The following is a 20,809-nucleotide window of genomic DNA, read 5'->3' as shown; positions in this document are numbered from 1 at the left end:
CTGCCCTTGATGGCTTGGCACTTATGAAAGGGAACTAATTTGCAGTAAAAAGCCAGTAGGTTTGTGTGGGGCAGAAGGGATGTGGAGTCGAGCAGCCCCTCTAGAAACGGTACCATGTGCGCTAGGACCAGGCTCACAGTGGTACTCCTGTCCTGAAGAGATGTGCGCCTGTGCTTTCTAGTAATGGGTCATAAGGAAGTTGTGGTCAGGAAAAATCTTACGGTTTCCGTTTCATCCCTGCTGTAAGGCTGGCAAGAGATCCTTTGGGCTGTCTTGCCTTAAATATCCCACGAGCCTTTAAACTTGCTTTCTGTCCTCTCCTACGTGTAATTCCTGACCATCCTAATCTGATTTGCTCTCTGTATGAAATTTGATTTCTGTGTCAGTCTTGCTGCACTCCTGATCTTCCCTCCTCAAATCTGGTTGTGAGTTGCAATGTCTAATTTCTTTCTAGTGAAAATGAGAGGGTCCTAACACCAACCCCTTCCCTTATTCATCACTTTTCCATGGTTCATTTTTAAAGACTTTTTTTTTTTTCCTCTCATGGCCCTTCCTCCTCCAGCACCATCTCCCTGACCTCTTTGCTCCCTCTTTCTAGTCTTTGCACATATGAAAGAGCACAAGCTTTTTTATCTCCCCTTCATGTGCCTTGGTGAGCAATAGCCTTGCTCCTACTGTCCCTATTATCTGCAGTGGCTTCCTGCTGCTCTCTGCTTCGTTGACTTCCTGATTTTCACAACTAATCCTCTCCTTTGGCAGCAAATACCTAAGTTGTCTCTGAAAAAGCTTATTCCTTCAGTCTCCTGTTTCACCTGCTGTTTTGCCCTACTCCATTGGCCTGCAGCTAGATCTACAGGAGCTTTAAAGCCTAAACAGAGTAGACCTTGACTGGCTTCCCTTGCGTGGGCTGCAGGCCGCTCACGTGCTGCAAAGTAGGTGGAGCTGCTTGGGGAGCAAAGGCACCGCTGGAGGAGAAGCGTGGTGCCAAACTTAGGCTGTATTTAGCATGCGTGACTCGTTTGGCACCCGTGACTATGGATCGCAGCCATGCTGTTGAGCTGTCGTTCTGTTCAGCTTGCACTGATCACACTAAGTCGGAAGATGCTCTGGTGCTCTGTGACCAGCCAGAGCTGATGCACTAGCAACATGTGTTTTCTCTAGAAGATATGTGGGTACATGTCCGTATGCAAGCATATGTGCTGGGGGACAATGGTACCTCTCACAAGGCTGTCATTGTTTGTTCTTCCAAGGGTTGCTGCTGGACTATGCCATTCTGGTTTCTCTCTTCCAGCTGTTTCTGCTCCCTTCTTTGAGATCAGATGCAGGAGACTCAGAACAGTTGGAAAGAAACACGGAATCTGGCACATTGCATCAGTAGCCCTTGGAGGAACGGAGCAGCAGATCACAGGACTCATTGAATTGAAGGTAGCTGGGAGGGCTCTGACTTTCGCTTGTGGACTTTACTCTGTGCCATTATAACGGTCTGTTGTATTTCACCCCGCTATATCGTATCTTCTATTTAGGGTATTATTCTTCTAGATCGTGATTCACAAGAATAATACTCCATCCACGATGTTATCTATGTGGTGTATATCTCAGTCTCCTCTTTTCTAACATGCTTTGCTTCTTGCTTGTCTTTGTTTCTTTGCATTTCTCGGTTACTTTGTGTAGTGGAGGGAGGATGTCTTGCCTCTCAAATGCAGCCTTAAGGGTTCCAGATAGGTGTGACAGTCTTATTTATCCTCCTGTCCTCTTTCCCTCCATCTCTCCCTTTTACCGTTGTCCAAGTGTTTGAAAGAGAATGATGCTTTGGTCATACGTGTATGGCGAACAAGCCTTGGTCACTTCCTTTAAGGAGCAAAGTGCAGGGCAGCTCGGGCACTGTTGAACCTTGGTGTTCCTTGTGGGGTTACGTCTGGTGGAGGGAAGATATCTTGCGTGTCTTTGGATCAGAAGGGAAAATGCAAAATCTAGCAGCACTCACTGTTTTGGATAGGGTCATCTGTCACTTCTACCAGAGAAGGATGGTTTCATGAGAGTTTGGGAGTTTGTTATAGCTGTAGGGTGTCGTGTGAATCCCGTCTTTGGTCAGAAGGACGTGTGAAAAGGTGCGTTTGCATTGCAGGCTTCTGGCAGGGATTGAAATTTGGTCAAAGAGGAAATTCTTGCAAGGGAAATCTTAAGTACCCACCCTGCAGTGAGCAAGGGAGCCCGCGTTGCCAGGTAGTGGTGCTATTAATGGCTTTCTGATAGTCTTTTTCCTGGAAATGATTAATAAGCAGCATATTGGTGTGCCCTTGCCATGATGATGTAATTATAGACTTCTTGTAGTATCCAGGAAAAGTTTCCCTTGTGAGTTGACTGACAGATTGAGTAAAAGCTTTCATTTCCAGTGGCCTCCCTGGCGTTACTTTTAGTTTTCACCATTCTCAGGTCAGCTTAGAAAAACAGGTATTTGATTTTGTGAAGTTTTAATTAGCAGTTTCTGATAACAGTTTTAGGTCCTCTGACATGTGAGATACTCTGCAGATGTTCTGAAAAAAGATCTTTCTTCTCTGAATGCTGATGGATATTGAATGCAAACCGTGCTCTGCACATGAACTTTCATAGCACAACACCGGGGTCTCCTGGCAATGTGCTTCAGCCGTCTGGCATATAGCTCAACCACTGCAATAAAAACTTTTGACAAAGATTTCCTTGGGGTAATGGGTTAATGTAGTTTCAGTCATAGGAAATGGTGCAATTTCTCCTCCTTCCCTTCTTTTAGTCAGTACCGTGAATCAATTTGTCATCTGGTCAAGGATCTGGAAGAATAATTAGTTGTGTTTTACTGAATAGCCCTGGCGGGATGAAGACTTGGCCAGGCTGACGGCGTGATGTCACTAGGTGCAGCGCCGTTACCACCCATCGCTTCACGATAGCAAGCTCTTCCGATCCAAATTATTAAATATCCGCTTATTTGAGGTGGAGGAGGAAGAGAAAAGAAATTCTGATCCTAAAAAAAGTAAAAAAGGAAGTGGCTCATTGCGAAGCTGGAGAGCGGAGCTTTCCTGCGTCCCGTGGAGGAACAATCTGACTCCGATGATAAAAGGCGTGTAGCTGCATCCTGCGGTGCCATGGGGAGCTGCGTCCGCTGTGCCGGCTGGCTTCAGGAGGCCAGCAGCAGCTCTCCAAGCTCCATCCAATCTGACCTCCTGCCAGGAGCAGACCAGTAAGCCCTACCCTTTGGTTTCCATGTGAAACCCTGAAGGTTTGGTCTTGCAGAGATGTCCAGCTCCAGATGCCAGCAGGACGCTGCCCCTGGTCATCACCTGAATAAACCACTTCAGGCCACTTCTTGCTCTGCTCTTGTGTCCCTTTCAGCTGCTTCTCCTTTTTCTCACATTTCCAAAGTTTTTTGTCATTGATATGTTTAGACATATATTTTGGTTGTTGGCTTCTCTGGAGCCTCTCCTCTTCCAATTTTGTTGGGTTTTGTGATAGTTTTAGCCTTTTACTGAATCTCGCCCAACCATTCTGCCTGTCGGCCACGCCTTGTTCCGAGATGGATGTGGCCCCTACCTGCCTGGTGGCACCAAGCACGTTCAGCTATTTATTGCTCCAAACTTTGCAAATTCCTTGCAGCTTTTACTCTGACTCTGGTGCAGGAATCCCGAATGAACACTTTTGGGCACCTCCTTCTTTGTTCCCACTGCATTCCCTTTTCTCTCCTGATCTATGCTTTCTGTTTCCGTCCCAGCTTCGGTGTTAGATACCTCTCTGTTCTTGCCTCATTCTTCATAATTCTTTTATGCTCGAGACCCATCTATGGCTGAGATGAATAAATCGAGGACTGAATATATAGCGAGCGCTTGCTGTTCTCATGACTTGTTGCTGGTCAGCCATGCCCATCCTGAGACTGATGTTAGATGTGGGCTCTGGAGCTGTGTGTGAAGATCTTGCACGAAGTCCTGGCTCCTACTGTGGGCAAAACTTCTCATGCAGAAGCAGCAGCAACACTCTGATGGTGCCAAACTAGTAGGAAGATGATTAGAGCTTTTTCTATCCCTGGAGGAGAGCCAAGGGGCTGTAGCCAGCAAAGAAGCCTTCCAGCAATTCGCACTGAGGTGGTGAGATTTTGGAAGTGGGCTCAGATGAGCATAGGACAGAGCAGATCTTACCTGCGCAGAGCTGGCTGTGCCCCGACCCACTGCCGGCAGAGGTGGGAAAGCCCGGTGGCTCAGCTGCTGAGCTTGCTTTCCAAAAACTGCCAAGCATTACCAGCACAGACGGCTGCTGGCACAGCCTGGAGGCTTAGCGCATCCCAGTACCTGCTAGAAACGGACACAAAGGGTCTCAAATTTGCAACCGGGTAGTTGCAAGGTGTTAAAGCAATTTGACTACTCGGGAGGCAGCACATGTGCAGCCAGGCACAGCAGCTCCAAAAATGCAAGGCCCACGTACTCATCCAGGTGAGGAGGAGAAAAGAAGCTCTGTGTGTGTAAGTTGTGTTGAGAAGGTTGCTATGAAAAGCACAAGACAAATCTGCTGCATGAACCAAGTCTTGCCACTGAGCTAGTGTGACACGGGCGTAATCAGTAATATGTCACTGATTCTTCAGTTGCATTAATGAGTAATTTGTAATAGATTACCCTTTCATAGTAACTTTAACAACCCTTCCCACTGAACATAACACTCTAGGGAGCCAACAGAGCAGAGGAGTGCTGCCCTGTGTCTTGAGAAGCAAATGCCTGGTGCTGCCAGCTCGATGACTGCGAATCTTGTTTCTGTGTGATAATTAGCACCAGCCCTTAGAGGTGGTTGTCATCTCTCTCTCCTGATGCCACCCAGCTGCACAGGAAATCATTGGTGAACCCACGGCACAAGCAGGAGATGGACCTGCTGCTTTGCTGGGAAGGGGTGGTCAGGTTGAGGTTGCCAGGGTGTGTTATCAGTGTCGTGACCGGGGGAAGGATGGGTTGGGGCTCTGGCAATGTGGCTAAACCCTGATTTTGTCCCTTTCCATGTAATATGGTCTTGCATTGGCGCAGGTAGGTGATGAGCTCTTGCTCCTGCCTGAGCTGTAGTTCGAGGTGTATACCCAGTGTTAGAATTGGCAGTGGTGGGGAATGGGGCCAAACAGGCCAGAGGAGGAAAATTTCATGCTCGTTCTACAGACCATTTATATGTGTTACATTCTTATTTTATAGCAGAACCTTTGAATGCCTTTTCCACGGGACTTGATGTTTGTACTCGTGTGAGTGGTCCATGGTAAAATCTCAGATCCTTTGCAGTCAAGCTGTTGGTCTAGACCCCTTTTGTATTTTTGCTATTTCTTTTGGACTGTTTGTCTTGCTTCCAACTGTGACCTTATTTTAGTTTTCAACTCCTTCATCCAGCAGAATTTCACATTCTAGGTGTCTGGTTTCCAGGCAGGTCTTCAGGCAAATTCTGTACTGCTGGGTCTCACGTAACTCTGGGGTTGCAGAAGATCTGCAGGGAGGTTTTCCTAAGCCTTTGCTTCCAGGTTGAGCAATCCTCGAGCTCATTCAAAAGTCTGTTTAAGCTGTCAGCTTTGCTTTTGGCCTCAGGGTAAAACATTGACTTCGTTCTTTCCCTCAGAAATGTTTCTCATCTTAAGGATGTGAATTGTAATTTATAGTCAGATAGTAATTATTTCAGGTTTCCTTCCCTCCCAAAAACAGCAAACGAGAGAGTTACGTCACAAGTCCCATATGCTAATGTAATTAATTCTATTTCTGGCTTCCTATTGAGGTAATAGCGCAGTAACAGCCAACCAGTACTTGGTCAAATGGGCCTGGGATGTCAAACATAAGCCTTTCCCATACTGAGTTGGGAAAGGGATCAGGCTGTAATGTTTGTGCTATCTTGTGGTGTTGGCAAGTGAGATAAGGTATTACACTGACTTCATTTAAAAAATCTGATCGCAGCCAGTGATACAGATCCCATAACTGTTGTTTTGCTTGAAAATTTCTCAATGTGAGTTATAAGCAAGATGCACACGTTTTGTTGTTATTACTCTTAGTATTGAAAATGTATCGAGTATCCATCTGGTACCATAATGGTGGAAGACCAAGATTGTGACTAAACAAATTATTGACTGGTTATTGTTTTGCAACTTAGACATGGTAAGTGAACAGAGTTTAATTATTCTCCTGGAATCAAAATGGATGTACTTGCAATTTTTCATCTACTTTTACATCGCCTGTGTGGACATCTGCTGAGGAAGGGCAGGTGAGAGAAGCAGGGAGGTATCACTTTGGTACTTTCCATCTGCACCCTGTGGGATATACTACTGAAAATAAACAGACTGACTATACTGTGACTTCTCTTCCCATGTGCCTGTATTGTCATTAGCATCATCCCTGTGGCCAATTGCTAGGCAAAGGATCTTTCTTTCTAATGGGATTTTTTTTTTCTCTACTTTTACTGAGTGTCGGTTCAAAGTTGTGATGATCTCAGTATTGTTCTTGTTGGCATGGCACCTCATAGGTATCGCTAGACACAACGTGTTGGCGTACTTGTGACTGTTATGCATTGAAAGCTGCATTAAGAGCAAGCAAATGAGCAGTGGGTGCTCAGGTGGTTTGCAAGGCAGAAGCCAGGTTCATTCAGCAAATGCAGCCTCTAGAGCTCTGCAGGCAAATAGGTTTGATTTGCCCAGGCAGCGCAGAAGGCAGCAGCTCTGGCTGTTTTCCTGATGTGCTGAAAGGCCACCGGTGTATGTCAGTGTGCCTGTGGTGTATTTGTGCCGGTTTGACCCACAGCCTGGCTCAGATAAGTGTCTACTCATAGGTGGAACTCTGGGATGTACTTTAGCAAACTTCCCAGCCCCTTGCAGTGTCAGAGTGGTTTTCAGGGGTGCTTTGCCATGGGTTGTTTTTTTTTTTTTGTCATTCTACAGAGCTAGTTTATTTTTCTTCCTGAACCAGTGGATTATGGAACTGATATCAGTGATTTTCAGCGCTGTAACTTTCTGTCAGCCTTACTTTAAACCAATTTTGTACCAGTTCAATGGTGCTTTTGTGCCTTGCGGCTGTGAGGTGCAGTTATTTAGTTATTTTGTCTGTAAGATGATCTTGAATCATTTTCTGCCACGTGCTCAGCTCACATGTTACTATCTGCTTTCTTAAAGAAGCAATTTATTGTTTTGTTCATTATCTAGTTTCTCTCTACTGTGCAAAATAGATAGCTTTCATGTACAACTTTTTACCTTAGGCAGAAAAAAATTCTTCAAAGCTGTAATGCATTCTCATATATATCGTCAGGGAAGGAAACATCTAGAGTATGTGTGGTCTTTGGTGTTTGCATGGTACAAAACCAGAGAATATTTTCTTACTAAGGGAAGTTGTTTGGTGCTAACTATAAGTCCGTGGTTCTCAAGCATTCTGGTTCAAGCAGCAGGAAAAAAGGCAGGATCACCCCAAAAGAATCACCTTGAGCTTTGGCATCTCCAGTGATGGAGTCTCCGTAGCCAAAGCCACCACTGTGCTGGTGCACAGGCTGCAGCAGGCGAATGAAGGTGGGACTGCTTATTTTGCTATCAAGTGATGCTTCATACAGGTCTGAACTGCTCATGGCTCTATAGCGTTGCTTGCTGGCCTTAGAGCATTTTCACATATTACAAACACAGCCCCCGGGCTCTGGGCTTCATCTGACTTCAGCAGGAGGTGCTCCTGGACAGGGACGTTTCTGGGCATCCAGACGTTGCTCCAGTTGGACACCTAGGAAGCCACTTAGTCAAGTGGCTCTTGCTGACAAAGCTTGAAGCTCCAGCTGATCTCTTTGTTGAGTGGGTTCAGACTGATTTGCATTTGAACACTTTCCAGTTTGGAGATTAGATGAATCAAGCAAACTTTCATTTTCACCCTTAGCGCAGAATACCTTTCTTTTTGGATCCTAGCTGGCCCAGATCCTCCATTTCCCTTCTGATGTAAGTTGTTGATCTTGCCTCTATTAATAAAGAGGATTTTCCCCTTCTAGCTGAAGCAGCATCTCTGATTGCACAGTCAAGGAGCTATCCGGAGGGATGGCAGGAGTAGTCCTGCTCGTAGGACTGGTTGTCTCAGTGGGGTACAGAGCAAAGCAGTTGCTGCTCCCCTTGTTACGTTACTTTCCCTGGCTGTTGTCTGAGCAGGGCGAGAAGCTGCTGGTAGTGAAAGGGTGTTCATCTTTGGGTTGTGCTGGCCACACCAGCACACTCACAGTAACAGAGGTGAGAAGTTGGCCTCATGCAAATTCTTCTGAGATTTATCTGTAGATATATTATTGGAAGATGGATAGAGATATAAAACATTGATATAGAATTAAAACAGACCCAGGACTAGAAAAAATCCTTTGGTCCAGCTTAGAACCTGTTTAGTTCCTAAAGAGGAGGCAGTTTCCATCCCATATCCTGGCAAGAAGAGCCTAAAAATATGCTTTGATTTCAGCTAGTTGCTCTTCTGCATGAAGAAAGTCCGTTTTGCCTTTTGCCTCTCTTTTCCAAGCGATGACAGTCACTTCAGTGGCCACTGTTGTACCAGCTACAGGCAGCAAATTCAGGCCAGCCGACTGTAGCCAGAGCTTGTACCGAACCGAGTCGAGGGAGCCAGGTCACACACCGACTGACTGCCTGGAGGGAGCTCAGCTGCATTTTGATCTGCTTTATGGAGGTGTGCAATAAATAATTAACTTCCAAACGATAGTTTTATCATCTGCGCAGCTGGATCAGAGCAGGTCTTAGGAGTGTTACGGACCCACCACTGAGCAGCAAACTTTGTGTTAAAAATCCTAGGTGTCACATTCAGAAAATGTATGATAGTAAGTTGATTTGAAAGGACCATGCCCCTTTTCTAGCAGGGAGATGTTGTTAATGTTATTAGCTTGAGAAATAGATTTTTTTTTTTCCCCTCTCTTGCTCTCTCTTTTTTACTATTTTTTTTTTTTCCCCCCTGCTATGTGCAGCTCTCATGAACTTGGAGCTGAACTGGAACTACTGGCATTGTCACATGTCTTATTTAATTGTGCAAATTGCTTTCTATTCCAAGGACAAGTTAATGTAGAAATGGAAAGGATTAGAACTGTTGGGATACGCGATCGCTCTTTCTTTTAATTTTTGGTTTTAGCATAACAATAGCTACTATTTCAAAAGCTCTGCCCTGTCATCCTTTCATGCAGGCAAAGTACTTGCGTAGGGCCTGAGTCTCCCCTGCCCTCTCCCTTAGGATAGATCCAAAGTCCATTAATCAGCAGGAATCATCCATAAATCAGGTCAATGGGCTCTGGGCTGAGGCTTCTTGTGCAAGCAAAAATAAATGGCACGGGTGGGAAGATGCCATCAGGAAGGAATATCCTTTTAATGGGGCTGGGTCTCTTTTTTGAAGTCACACATAACAAAGAAGTAGCCAAGCGGGGAAAAAATGAACGTATGCCTCCAGGTCTGTCTAAAGACAGTGCAAACACCATAGACTGTCTTAGTAGAGCAAGCACTAAAATGAACGTTATTCCAGCAGCCTTTTAGCCACCTCTTAAATTAACTGTTGAATCAGTGCATAGGGTCGCCTATTACTTGAATTATTGGTCTGTAGCTTGCGTGGTTTTAAAGTGTTTGTGTACTTTTCTGCAAATTAAAGAAACTGCTTTGTTACTTAAACCCGTCCAATTACTGCCATGTGTAGGTAGATGTTTTTCAGGTCATTTGCAAAGATTGAGAGCTTGCCAAGCAAACCATTTTCCTTCCTGATTTCTGTTAATATATTAACACAATGGGGGGGGGGGGGGGAAGCAAAACCAGGTGGAAAAATATCACACCCTTTTTTGGTGTTGTGTGTGGCAGTAGGAAGCTGTCACTGTAAAATTGCAGTTTTCTTGTGTAACGTGAGAGATTTTCACTTCTGCTTGATTAAACAGCAGTATGCTGCACTGTGCAATAAGAGCATTTCTGTTGTGTCCGTCGTAACGGAGCAAGTGAGATATCAACAGCATCAGGCACAAGGAGTGCTGGCAGTCCCTGTTTGCATCTCCCATTAGTGCTGGTGGGGGTTTTATGGATGGGTTGAGAGCAGTGCACTGCCGTTAGTGTTTAATTTTTTACAGGTGAATGTGCACCATCTCTGAGTGTAGTTATATGCAGGAAAGATGGGTGACGATAACAGTTCACTGCTATCAAAGTCCAGGAGTGGCTTTACATGCAATGCATCCCCGCTCGCTTGTGCTTGGTTTCACAGTAACTAGACTGGCAAACATACTATACGTGACTTCTGCAAATAGCGTGCTGTAAGTTTTGGAGTGACTTCATACCTGGAAAAAAATATGTCAGTTTTTGAAGGGATGATGTGGATGACTTGATTTGTGCGTTGGACGGGGGAAGAACACTAATACTGTACCAACACGTGGCAGTGTTAGGTTAACGACTGGACTCGAAGATCTTAAAGGTCTTTTCCAACCTAAATGATTCTATGACGCTGTGCCAGATCTCTGCAACAGAAAGGCAGGCAGTTTTTCCTCTGCGCTGGGTATACCTGCCTGTGGTGGGCACTGGTTCTCCTGCGTGGTGGGTTAGGTGGGGGCTCTCCGAACCAGATCTGGCATTTCATGTGGACCTCTCTGGTTTTTGGGTGTTTGTGGGTTGTTGGTTTCGGGTTTTTTTTGAGTGTGTGACAACACTAGCCGCAGGATTTCAGTGCAAGCCTGGTGAATGTCAATTAATTGCTTTTAAACACCTCCTGTATAACAGGTGTCTCTCTTTGCATTTCCTTCTTCTTTTGCCACCTACCCTCCCTCTGTGAGGCTGGCCAGAGGAGAAGATGCCTGAGCCCCATGGTGCCGTGTGGGGCTCTGCGGAGCCATGGTGGTGCAGAGCTCTGCCTTCACACTGCAGCCGTGCCTTCAGCCTCGCTCGAGCCCCGTGGAGCATCTCCCCATCCTTAATGTGTTTTCACTTGAGCATCTGCTTCTTTTGGAAGTTTAGTTATTTAAAAGGGAAATTGAAGTGACTGGCTGAGGGTGCAGAGAAGAGGGGAGCTGGCTGAAGGGCTGAGGTTGGCGCTTTCGCCTCGGTCTGGTCGTCTTCTCACCTTTAAGTTATTTGTATGCGTAGTTGGCTTCCCACACTGATTGGCACTGAGCGAGTCGGGATAATGTCACGGTTGCCCACGAAGCCGTGCCAGCATGAGAGCACAACCTTGCCAACACAAGGGCATTGATTAGTGCGGAGGAACTAGGGCAATCCAATTATAACCACAAATGCCATTGGCGTTCTCGAATTCTTACTCAAATAACTGCGGGCTCTCTGCTGTATTAAGGTGGTCTGGACTATATCAAGAAAGGGGAATTTGTGTAGGGCTTGGGCAGTGCAGAGTAAACAGAATTCAGTTCTAAAATACTCTATTGCCTGTTTAGAAATAGGGCAAAAAGAGCATTTTTCAGATGGGTACAAACCCCCTTTGCTTTCCTTGATATTAGAGAATGTATTTTATATTTCTTTTTTTTGGAAATGATTACAAAATATCCTAAAAGGAAACTACACAGGAAAAATAGCTGAGAGGTTTCCTATCATTTCAATCTTGTTTGAGCATTGAATATTCCTTTGTTCCCTAATATTATGCTTCCTCTAACCTACTCAGTGGGTCAGATAAGGAAATGTGATATTTTTCACCACCATGACGAAATTAAACTTAAGCTACAAAGAGCGTGAGGGTTGTAGCCTGGAGTCTTAGATGAGTAGTTCAGATCTGGCTTTATATTAAATGCCGAAGCGAACAGTCTCTCATGGATGAATCACATTCAATTAGCTACTTCCTATGATGAACTGATTAAAAATTAAGTGGCATCAAATAAGACTGATTTTGCTCTTACATTTAAATAATGCTATAATTACATACTAATCAGATGGTAAATCTTAATTGTACATGTTCCATATGTTTTATTTGCCTGTTCTCCCTCTTCACTTTGTCGTCTTTGTATCAGCACGGAGTATATTTTCAGGCTGCTTTTATGTTTGGCCTAATTGAATATCAAAAGCAGTATATGTGAAACTTCCTGAATTCTATTCTTTAGCCAGTGGCAGCTGTGCTATTAGATGACCTTTACCATTCCCGTAGCACAGGGGGAATAAAGGGAGGGGGGGAATTGAAGCCCAGCCATGTTATTGTTAGAGACAGAAATAAATCATATATAATTGCTTCGCTATGAAGGCCAAATCCTGCCGTCCTTCATGCCTGAGTTAGAAATACAGGATTTGGACCTTTGTTTCCTGTGGTTTCCTGCCACCTTGGACGTGCCCAGAATCCTCACGCTGCTGCTGCGGTGGCTAATTACCATCACCGGGCTTACGTCACGTTAAACTGAACCGCAGCCCAGGCTCCATCCCTCCTGTGTGGGCAAGGAGACGGCTCTGCTGCAGGAAAGCCTTTACATGAATGTCTGCCTTCAAGTCCCATCGGCTTCCCTAACAGCACTTTAAAAATTAAGAAAAGCCTTAGACGTTGGATTACATGGTGGGCTTCCACATAGTGCTTCTGTTTTAGGTAGCTGTTTGGAACAAGCCTGCTAACTCTTCACTGAAGTGAATAGGTATTTGGCCGTAACATGCATGTGGTATTAACTTTGTTCACTCCAGAATGTACTTTATGTATTTGTCTGCTTTTTAATCATAGATCATGAACACAGTCACAAAAAGAACAAGCGGAAACACTGGAGAAGGCAGTGGGCAGAAAGCAGCCTATTATCTGACGTGGAGATGTTGAAACACAGCGTGGAAGTGAACTCGCTTTCTGCGGATAGGAACAAGACTGGGAACATCAGTGAAAGGAAGAGCCACAAACGAACAAAGCGGTTTCTCTCCTACCCTCGGTTTGTGGAAGTGATGGTGGTGGCTGACAGCAGGATGGTCGCCTACCACGGAGCTAATCTACAGCACTATGTCTTAACGTTAATGTCAATAGTGAGTATTCAACTACAGGGAGTAGATTCACCCACAGATCATTTTCTACTGGTCACAGAGCACCCTTTCTGCTGCGTTCATATGCAATAGCATCAGTTTTCCTCGGCCAGGCATGGCTATAATGCTGGGATTAGAGTAAAGCTTGGTAAAACTTGGCTGGGAAGCACTGGTTGGAGTCTTCTTCCTTCCCAGAGCCATGACGTTTCCTAGCCCTTCCCACACCTCTCCCTTGCAGCTTCCTGAACCCCAAGCAGCATGAGAAATATCGCTGGCCCTGTAGTCCACACGCTGTATGCTTCTTTTTATTTAAGCCTATGTAAAATAGCAGCTGAATTAGAAGGGTACTTCAGGGACTGTGTGCCTTCCAAGGGACTGATGATAGTAGGTTCAGGAGCCTGTGGTCACCTTGAACCGTAGCATAGTGCTAGGGTTGGCTTTCCAGGCTGAGGACAAGCATTTTAGTAGCTGCTGGTACTAGGATGCAGTAGCAGAGTCCCTAAAATGGCAGCTCTGTAGATGCACAGTGACTGGAAGTCAGTGTCCAGCATAGCTGTGTCACTGGAGGGAGTTTCATCCTCTTCGAGGGTAGAAGTGCAGTGAATATGTGGTCTAAAACTGTCCGTGTCAAAATGAGGGCCTTGAGAGAATAAGTTGCTTTTTGATAGTCTTGGTCAGTGGTCATTGTATCTGAGCAAAATCGTCCTGTAATTTGGTGAAACATGTGCTAAAGCAAAAGGAAATGTTGGGTTTCTGTGATACCAGCAGGTTTGTTTCATTCTAAAATCGTGCTTCTGGCAGGAGGTCTCTCCAAGGAACATCAGAGCACTGAGTGGGGCAGAACAGCAGCTCAGGAGAAGACCAGTTGCAAAACAGAAAACATGCATGTGTTGTCTTAATTCTTTGTTTCCTTGAATGTTAGCAATAACTCTGAATACTTCTTTACGAAACAGGTGGCTTCTATCTACAAAGACCCAAGCATTGGAAATTTAATTAATATCGTTATTGTGAAATTGGTCGTGATACATAACGAACAGGTAACGAAAGGGATTTTTCTTCTCCTTCTGTTTGACAGTGGCATTTGTAGTGAGCATTGCGATGTGCGATGAATAATTAAAATACCTGCTTTGTGTGTGTTGCTTATTAGGATGGCCCTGCAATATCTTACAATGCCCAGACGACGTTAAAAAACTTCTGCCAATGGCAGCAATCCCAGAACCACCCCGAAGGAAGTCACCTTCAACACGATACAGCCGTGCTTGTTACCAGGTATGGTGAATATTCTCATGAAAACTGTAGCCTGTCATGTGCCGGAGACTGTGAGCATGTAATATATCCAGCTGTGGGAAATATTTGGGTTTTGATGTGGGTGTAATGATATGTGCAATTGCGGGGACAATGTAGCTGTCAGCAGAATTGGGATAATGTGTCCATCATAGCACTAGAGGACTTTGAGAGGTTCAGGACTGTCCGAGGTCTGCTCATGGGTTCAACATGTGATGAAAAACTCTGACTATGGTAGGGAGGTGGTGCAGACTCTCACTGGATGATGTGGCAAACCGGCATGAGAAGGTCCGGTGGAGGACCAAGAATTGCTTTTGGATGTTGTTATTACTGTGCTTGTACCTTATTCACTGCTGCACTGAAAATTAATGTGTTGGGTCTGTTCTGCTTTCAGACAGGATATTTGTAGAGCGCACGACAAATGTGATACTCTGGGTAAGAAAAACATTGTCTTTTAATAACTTTTTTTGTAGTGACAATGTTAGTTGTCTGTGTTGAACCATGGGCAGCGCTTCTTTTTCTATTATAAATCTCTTTGTTCTCTCCTAGGTCTGGCAGAGCTGGGCACAGTCTGTGACCCATACAGGAGCTGTTCAATTAGTGAAGATAACGGTCTGAGCACTGCTTTCACAATAGCACATGAACTTGGCCATGTGTATGTTTTATGTAAATACATTTACATTTAAATAGCCTAAGATTTATGCTAGCTAGGGCTTGCCAGCCAGGCTAGGACTTGGTTCCTGCTGAGCCTAATTATTTGAGAGGAGATAAATATGCTTGGGTAGAAGATGCACCACTGAGGAAGATTAAGCTGTGGTGTGACTCTGGGAGGTGGTGGGGTCCTCCGGAGCCTAGCTGAGAGCAGCAGAAACAGCAGACACACATTTTGGTGAGGGTGAGTGAGAGGGTACCCCAAGCAGCACTTAAGCAAGGGAGGAGAGCTAACAAAGCGTCCCTTATTACTGCATCTTCTCACATCTACGTGCAGATGTCAGCAGGATCTGCCCCAGCAGGCATGAGGTCCTCGCCAAGCTGCTGGGACTAGCCAGGATTTTGGCCAGAGCTGGGAGGTGCTGGGTGCCTCAGAGGGAGGACCAGGGCGAGGGCCATGGGCACGTCTCACCTGGCCTTTGGGACTGAAGTCACCTCCTCAGCCTGCCATGGTTCGTCCCACCACCATGCGTGGTGGTACTGAAGGCACCGCAGCAGCTGTGTGTAAAGGGAGGAATTTACCCAGGGCGTCTGGCAGGTGATCAGGATGTGTGAGTGAGCCTGACCCACCTGCTGAACCATTTCATGAAGGAAAAATCTCGTGCTACTGGACATCCCCAGAAGAGATGCTGTCGCTCAAGATGCACCTTCTCCAATGGAAAATTCTTTTAACTGATTTTGACTCTTTTTGAGAGTGGTAATGAGAAAAATCGTCTTGGGTCACATAGTCCTTTATCTGCCTGCTACAGCTCTTAGGCAGCTTGTTCAGTCCCAAACCACCTCATGCCAGGTTTGCAGTGGAAGTCTGTAGGTGTGGGATGGATGATGTTAATACTTGGGAACAGATCTCTCATTGTTTTAAACTCCCCTTTTCTGCATGGAAAACTGGCTGAGATGGTCTATTTTTAACAACAGCAATATTTGTTTAAATGAGATTTCCTGACAGAAAGTCCCCGAAGGTTTGGCGTTCCCAACACCTAACCTGTGGCTAATTCCTTCGCTAATGCTGCCCCGGAGCTGCTGGAGGGGTTAGCGGTGCTCCCGAGCAGGAAACGCCTCTTTGCTCTTTTACAGGGAGCAGAGTGAAAAGGTGGTTCATTGGAGGTAATCTTAATGGGATATCAACTCCCCAGCCTTCGAACGCAGGATCACACCGGGTCATTTCCCCTTCTCCACTTCAAACAGCAAAGCACTTTAAGCCGTTCTGTCTCCGTTAGCGTATTTGCCGCATTCTTCAATATGTCATGTGCTGCAAACTTCGCGTGGGTTTCTGCTGATATTGATGCTTGATGGCATTTTGTAAACCTGCCACATAAAGTATAGGAGCCAAGTCTATCCCTGGTGCAGCCCTAGTTAGGCAACAGCATGAGGCATCAGCGTGGCCCAAGGTATTCAACTGCATTAGAAAACGGTTTGCTGCCAACGTAGACGACAGACTTTGGACACCAGTGGTCGGTGGGCTCAAGTCATTCATCTCCTTCAGAAACTTGGCTCTTTGGCTCAGTTCCCAAGAACTTGCCATTTTTATGAAGGTGGGGCCGAACTCCAGCCTGCCTGCAGGATCGCAACCGTCAGCTGAAATTGCATCTTACTCCAGGCTCCCTCGAGGACTTGTCTGGCTAAATATGTACAGTCACGGTGGGGAGAGCTTATGGGGGTGCTGTGTAGCTTTTTGCAGACAAGTTCTAGGAACCCAATTTGAGCAATGCTCGTTGACGCTTATGAATAGGTGCATGTGAATACTTTTATTCTGTAATATCTGTCAATGGCATATCTAGGAAAAATTCTTGGCTTTGCTTACATTTAGTTCACCCTGTTGCTCTTGCTATGCTAAGTACTTGACATTTGCCACTTAACTGACTGCACTTCTCGCTGCTGTGTTTCTCTTAGATTTAACATGCCACATGATGACAATCATAAGTGTAAAGAAGATGGAGGTAAAAATCAACAGCATGTCATGGCGCCAACACTGAACTTCTACACCAATCCCTGGATGTGGTCAAAATGCAGTAGGAAATACATCACTGAATTTCTGGAGTAAGGCCTTGCATATGCACGTGTTAGGCTGTTTTTATGTGTGCATGCATCCCACAGGGTTCATCAGTTAATCTGAAATCTTAGTGTGCAACGTTGGGAGGAAATTGGAGGGATTTTTGTGTGCACGCATCCTTTACATAGAGTGGGAATGCACCCCTGGCATCTGGTCCCTGCCAGTTCAGCCTCGTGATAAGCTGGCAAGGACCAGCCTCTCTATGGGAAAGAATAAGTCTTCCCCCATGGATATTGCTTTTAAGGAATGTGCGTTCTCCTCGAACCTGAAGGGTGAGTTTTCCAAGCCCTCTGGCCCAGATACAGAGCTGTATTTTAGGAAGCAGATTGAATCTGCCTTTCTGCTCCACAGGTCAAGATAAAGCCCTGGCACTAGTCCATGGTGGGAGCACTGTTCCAGGAGCTTGTGGGTCAGTTTGATGCACAGTGATCACCCATTTTGCCATGATGCCTTCCCACGTGACGGGGAGCAGAATGAGACCCACAGGTGTCCTGGAAAATCCAGGAGCGTGGTCCCTTGGGCAGTTGTCGTGTTTTAACCCTGGCCGGTGACTAAGCACCATGCAGCCGCTCACTCACCTCTCCTCCTGCCTGGGGGTGGGGAGGAGAGTGGAAAACACCAAACTTCTGGGTTGAGATAAAGACAGTTTAATAGGATAACAAAGGAAGAGAATAACAATAATGACAACAATAAACCAAGTGATGCACAAATGCAATTGCTCACCTCGTGCAGATAAAAACAACCTGATGCCCAGTGCTCTCCCAGCTTCTTCTGCACCTGGCAGGGCATGAGAAGCTGAAAAGTCCTGGACTTTGTATACACACTACGACTACCTAGAAACAACTAAAACCATCAGTGTGTTGTCAACATTATTCTCATACTAAATCCAAACCACAGCTCTGTCCCAGCTATTAGAAAGAAAATTAACTCTATCTCAGCTGAAACTAAGACAGTGGTGGTTCTACTAATCAATGATTTTTATTTTTTTTTCCTAAATATATACCAATGCTTGCTCAGCAACTAAATGCAGGTCGTGCATGCTCAGAAATGCTTTTGTCGGGGTAGCTGACAGTCATTAGCACAGCACAGGGGTGGTGACACATGGGTAATGAAGCCTCCTACCCCCCGTGCTTGTTAAATACGGCAAATGCGGTGCACGGCTGCCCTAAGGCTGGCTCGGGTAAACACCAATGGGTTCTAGTCTCATCGCCTCCTGTTTGACACCGGTTTTCTGCTTTGTGTTGTAGCACTGGTTATGGGGAGTGTTTGCTTGATGAACCTTCATCAAGAACTTATACGTTGCCTCAGCAGCTCCCGGGGCTGATTTATGATGTCAACAAACAATGTGAGTTAATTTTTGGCCCCGGATCTCAAGTGTGCCCGTATATGGTAAGTGAAATTCCACACTTTGGTTTTCCTGGTGTTGCCAGAGCAAAATAAGGCCTCCTGGGGTTGGATGTGTTAATGGGAGGCTCGCTAAGCCATGAAATTATTGTCGAGCTTGTGAGTTAATGCTAAAACCTGGGGGGGTAATTTCATAAAGGATCATCTATCTGGTAAGGCATGTGGCCTGTATTTATTTAATATTTTTGTCTTTTCGATAACTTAAGCAGATGCAGTGTCGGCGACTTTGGTGTATTAACATCGACGGTGCGCACAAGGGATGTCGTACTCAACACACGCCTTGGGCTGATGGGACAGAATGTGAGCCTGGAAAGGTCTGTAATACCTAGTTCGTGCCTTGTAGCTGTGTTTCCCAGGGCTCAGGCTAAGCGTTTCAGTCAAAATTATCCCGTCCCAATGGCCAGTTGTATGGGGTACAGCTGCTGACTGCCAAGGGTGGAAGCCCAAAGCAGCTCTGTGAGTTTCAAGCCTGGTATGCATGGGTCAACTCTACCCTAGATAATGTGATTAAAATCAATTGCTTGGTATAACATTGTTTAAAGCAGGTATTCCTTCTGGAGTGCTTATGTTTTTAAATTAATGCCCTTACGTGAACTCCTGAGCAAAACTTTTGTAAAGCTTTCCTTGGCTTTTATTAGCAATTTCCTTTGTGATGCAAGCCATTAGTAATTTTGCGTAACACAAACTCGCCAACTGGCTTTTCGTCTTCACAACTTCAGAGTAAAGTATAGAACTGGTTGACATTTTCTGTATGGAACAGTTTTGGCAGTAATTCATAGAAATTTTCAATTTCCACATGCAATGATAGTTTCCAGCTAGCATTGTGGTTTCTAGAATAAGTATTTATTTTTTAGTTGTCCAGATATTGAGAAAAATAGTTGAGAGGATTTATCTTTTTCTTTTATTGAGATACTGAAGCTTTTGAAGAAAAATGCTAACTAGTTTTCATCATTTGTGTCCGAACAAAAACAATCTCCATCTGGGTCTAGTAAAAAAAAGTGTGATGTTACTCTACAAGGTATAGCTTAAAAATTTGCTTTTCTGGCTATTAATGATCAACAGTTAAAGTTTTCTTTAGAAAGAGTCAACATTTTAATTCATAGTCTTTCAAATGTATTTTGATAAAAATATCTGGATGCTATTTTAGATATAATTTTCCATACGGGCTGTGGATCTCCTTGGTAATTAATGGTCTGTTGCATATGTCTGAAAAGTGAATTGTTCAATGACACTTGGCTGATTTCCTTCAAGACAATGGGCATAATGTATCAATTTGCCTTCCTTTCCTAGGGAAAAGCACAGCCAAGACGTTTGTTTTTGTTGTTGAGAATGTGCCTTAGAGATGTGGTTGGAAATCCTATTCCTGTGCTACTCCTTGGAGCCAGTGGTGCACGAATATTTAATGTTTTTATGTAAAATCCCCACTTTTTTGAGACTCAGGATAAAGCTTAGGCATCTGTGATTCCCTGTGACTTGAGACCTTGTGTCTTCAACTTCTCCATTGGTGAGCTTGAGGTCTGCTCACCGCTGGAAGCTCAGAAATAACTGTTTTCTTGAAATGCCAAAAATCTGGGCTGCAATTTTGTTTCGACAAACCTGTAGTTACCCTTGAATATGACCAGAGGGATGCACAAAGAACAGCAAGTGAGCACCTCCTCAAAGTTACCCTGTGTCAGCCGAGAGGTGGTCTCCAGCTGCATGGCTCTTAATAACGACCGTGTAAGCAAAAATATTTCAGTCCTCAAATTTAGACAATTTGACAGGTTTAGACAAATTAGACAAGTGTGACCTGAACTTCTCAGCTGAGAGCAGATGGGCACTTAAGAAAAGCTAATGCGGTCCGCTTGTGTTCAGGCATTTTGAGGGTATTCTAAAAGAAATGCTTTACAGAGTAATTCTTCTATCGGTGTGCTGGTCTAATTCAAGCTTAAGGTTTGGATCACCATAAACTCTCTCGTCCTCAGTGTTTACTTGGGCTTGTGAAGTGCTGAGGTGCGAGTTTGGAGTGCTGTTCATTGGAATAAATCGCTATTTTGGTACTCCGCTATGGCCAGGAGCCCCATCAAAACTGCTGCTTGCTGACTAATGCCTTGCCTCAAGTCTGTAGGTTTAAAGCCTGTGATATATGGGCTGGTGGATGGAGAAAATACCGTGCCATTTTTTATGGAGATACCTTTGGAAACAAAGGGAGCCTGAATAGCTAAGGAAAATCTAGCTAAAACTGCTGGGGTGTAGATTTAACTGAGCTCTAAATTTATCCTTAAATCAAGGACGCTAAACCAACATGGGAGTATTAGTTTATGCATATTTTGCATGTGAGGACACTGAATTTAATATCGCTAAATCAAGTAATAAGCCCAGCCCAGAGTTTGGCCTTTGCTGGGTAAGCACCAGTCGTGATGGTTTACAGTGTTTCACAGCACCAGTGCGTTGTCGGG

General features: G+C 45.0%; 1 protein-coding gene across 9 annotated transcripts in view; it reads left to right on the top strand.

Annotated features, from left to right (window-relative positions):
• ADAMTS9 (ADAM metallopeptidase with thrombospondin type 1 motif 9) overlaps positions 1-20,809 on the top strand; it is an 85,910-nt gene that overhangs the window by 2,188 nt on the left and 62,913 nt on the right. For 7 of the 9 annotated variants that reach the window (XR_012837045.1, XM_075762343.1, XM_075762340.1 and 4 more), the window contains exons 4-11: positions 12,639-12,925; positions 13,876-13,959; positions 14,070-14,191; positions 14,601-14,641; positions 14,756-14,861; positions 16,808-16,954; positions 18,215-18,356; positions 18,578-18,685. Coding sequence is in view for 8 of the 9 variants with exons in the window: in XM_075762343.1 (XP_075618458.1) it covers positions 12,639-12,925; positions 13,876-13,959; positions 14,070-14,191; positions 14,601-14,641; positions 14,756-14,861; positions 16,808-16,954; positions 18,215-18,356; positions 18,578-18,685 (1,037 nt within the window). In the remaining variant the exon portion in view is untranslated. Of the gene's footprint in view, positions 1-1,291; positions 1,426-12,638; positions 12,926-13,875; positions 13,960-14,069; positions 14,192-14,600; positions 14,642-14,755; positions 14,862-16,807; positions 16,955-18,214; positions 18,357-18,577; positions 18,686-20,809 lie in introns of those variants that run through there. The other 2 variants (XM_075762346.1, XM_075762339.1) reach the window with 2 other exon arrangements.

The sequence above is a fragment of the Balearica regulorum genome, chromosome 10, assembly GCF_011004875.1.
Source record: "Balearica regulorum gibbericeps isolate bBalReg1 chromosome 10, bBalReg1.pri, whole genome shotgun sequence".
NCBI classification, from domain to species: Eukaryota; Metazoa; Chordata; class Aves; order Gruiformes; family Gruidae; genus Balearica; species Balearica regulorum.
Note: the sequence above shows the minus strand (reverse complement) of the source record. Positions and strands in the feature narration are given on the sequence as shown.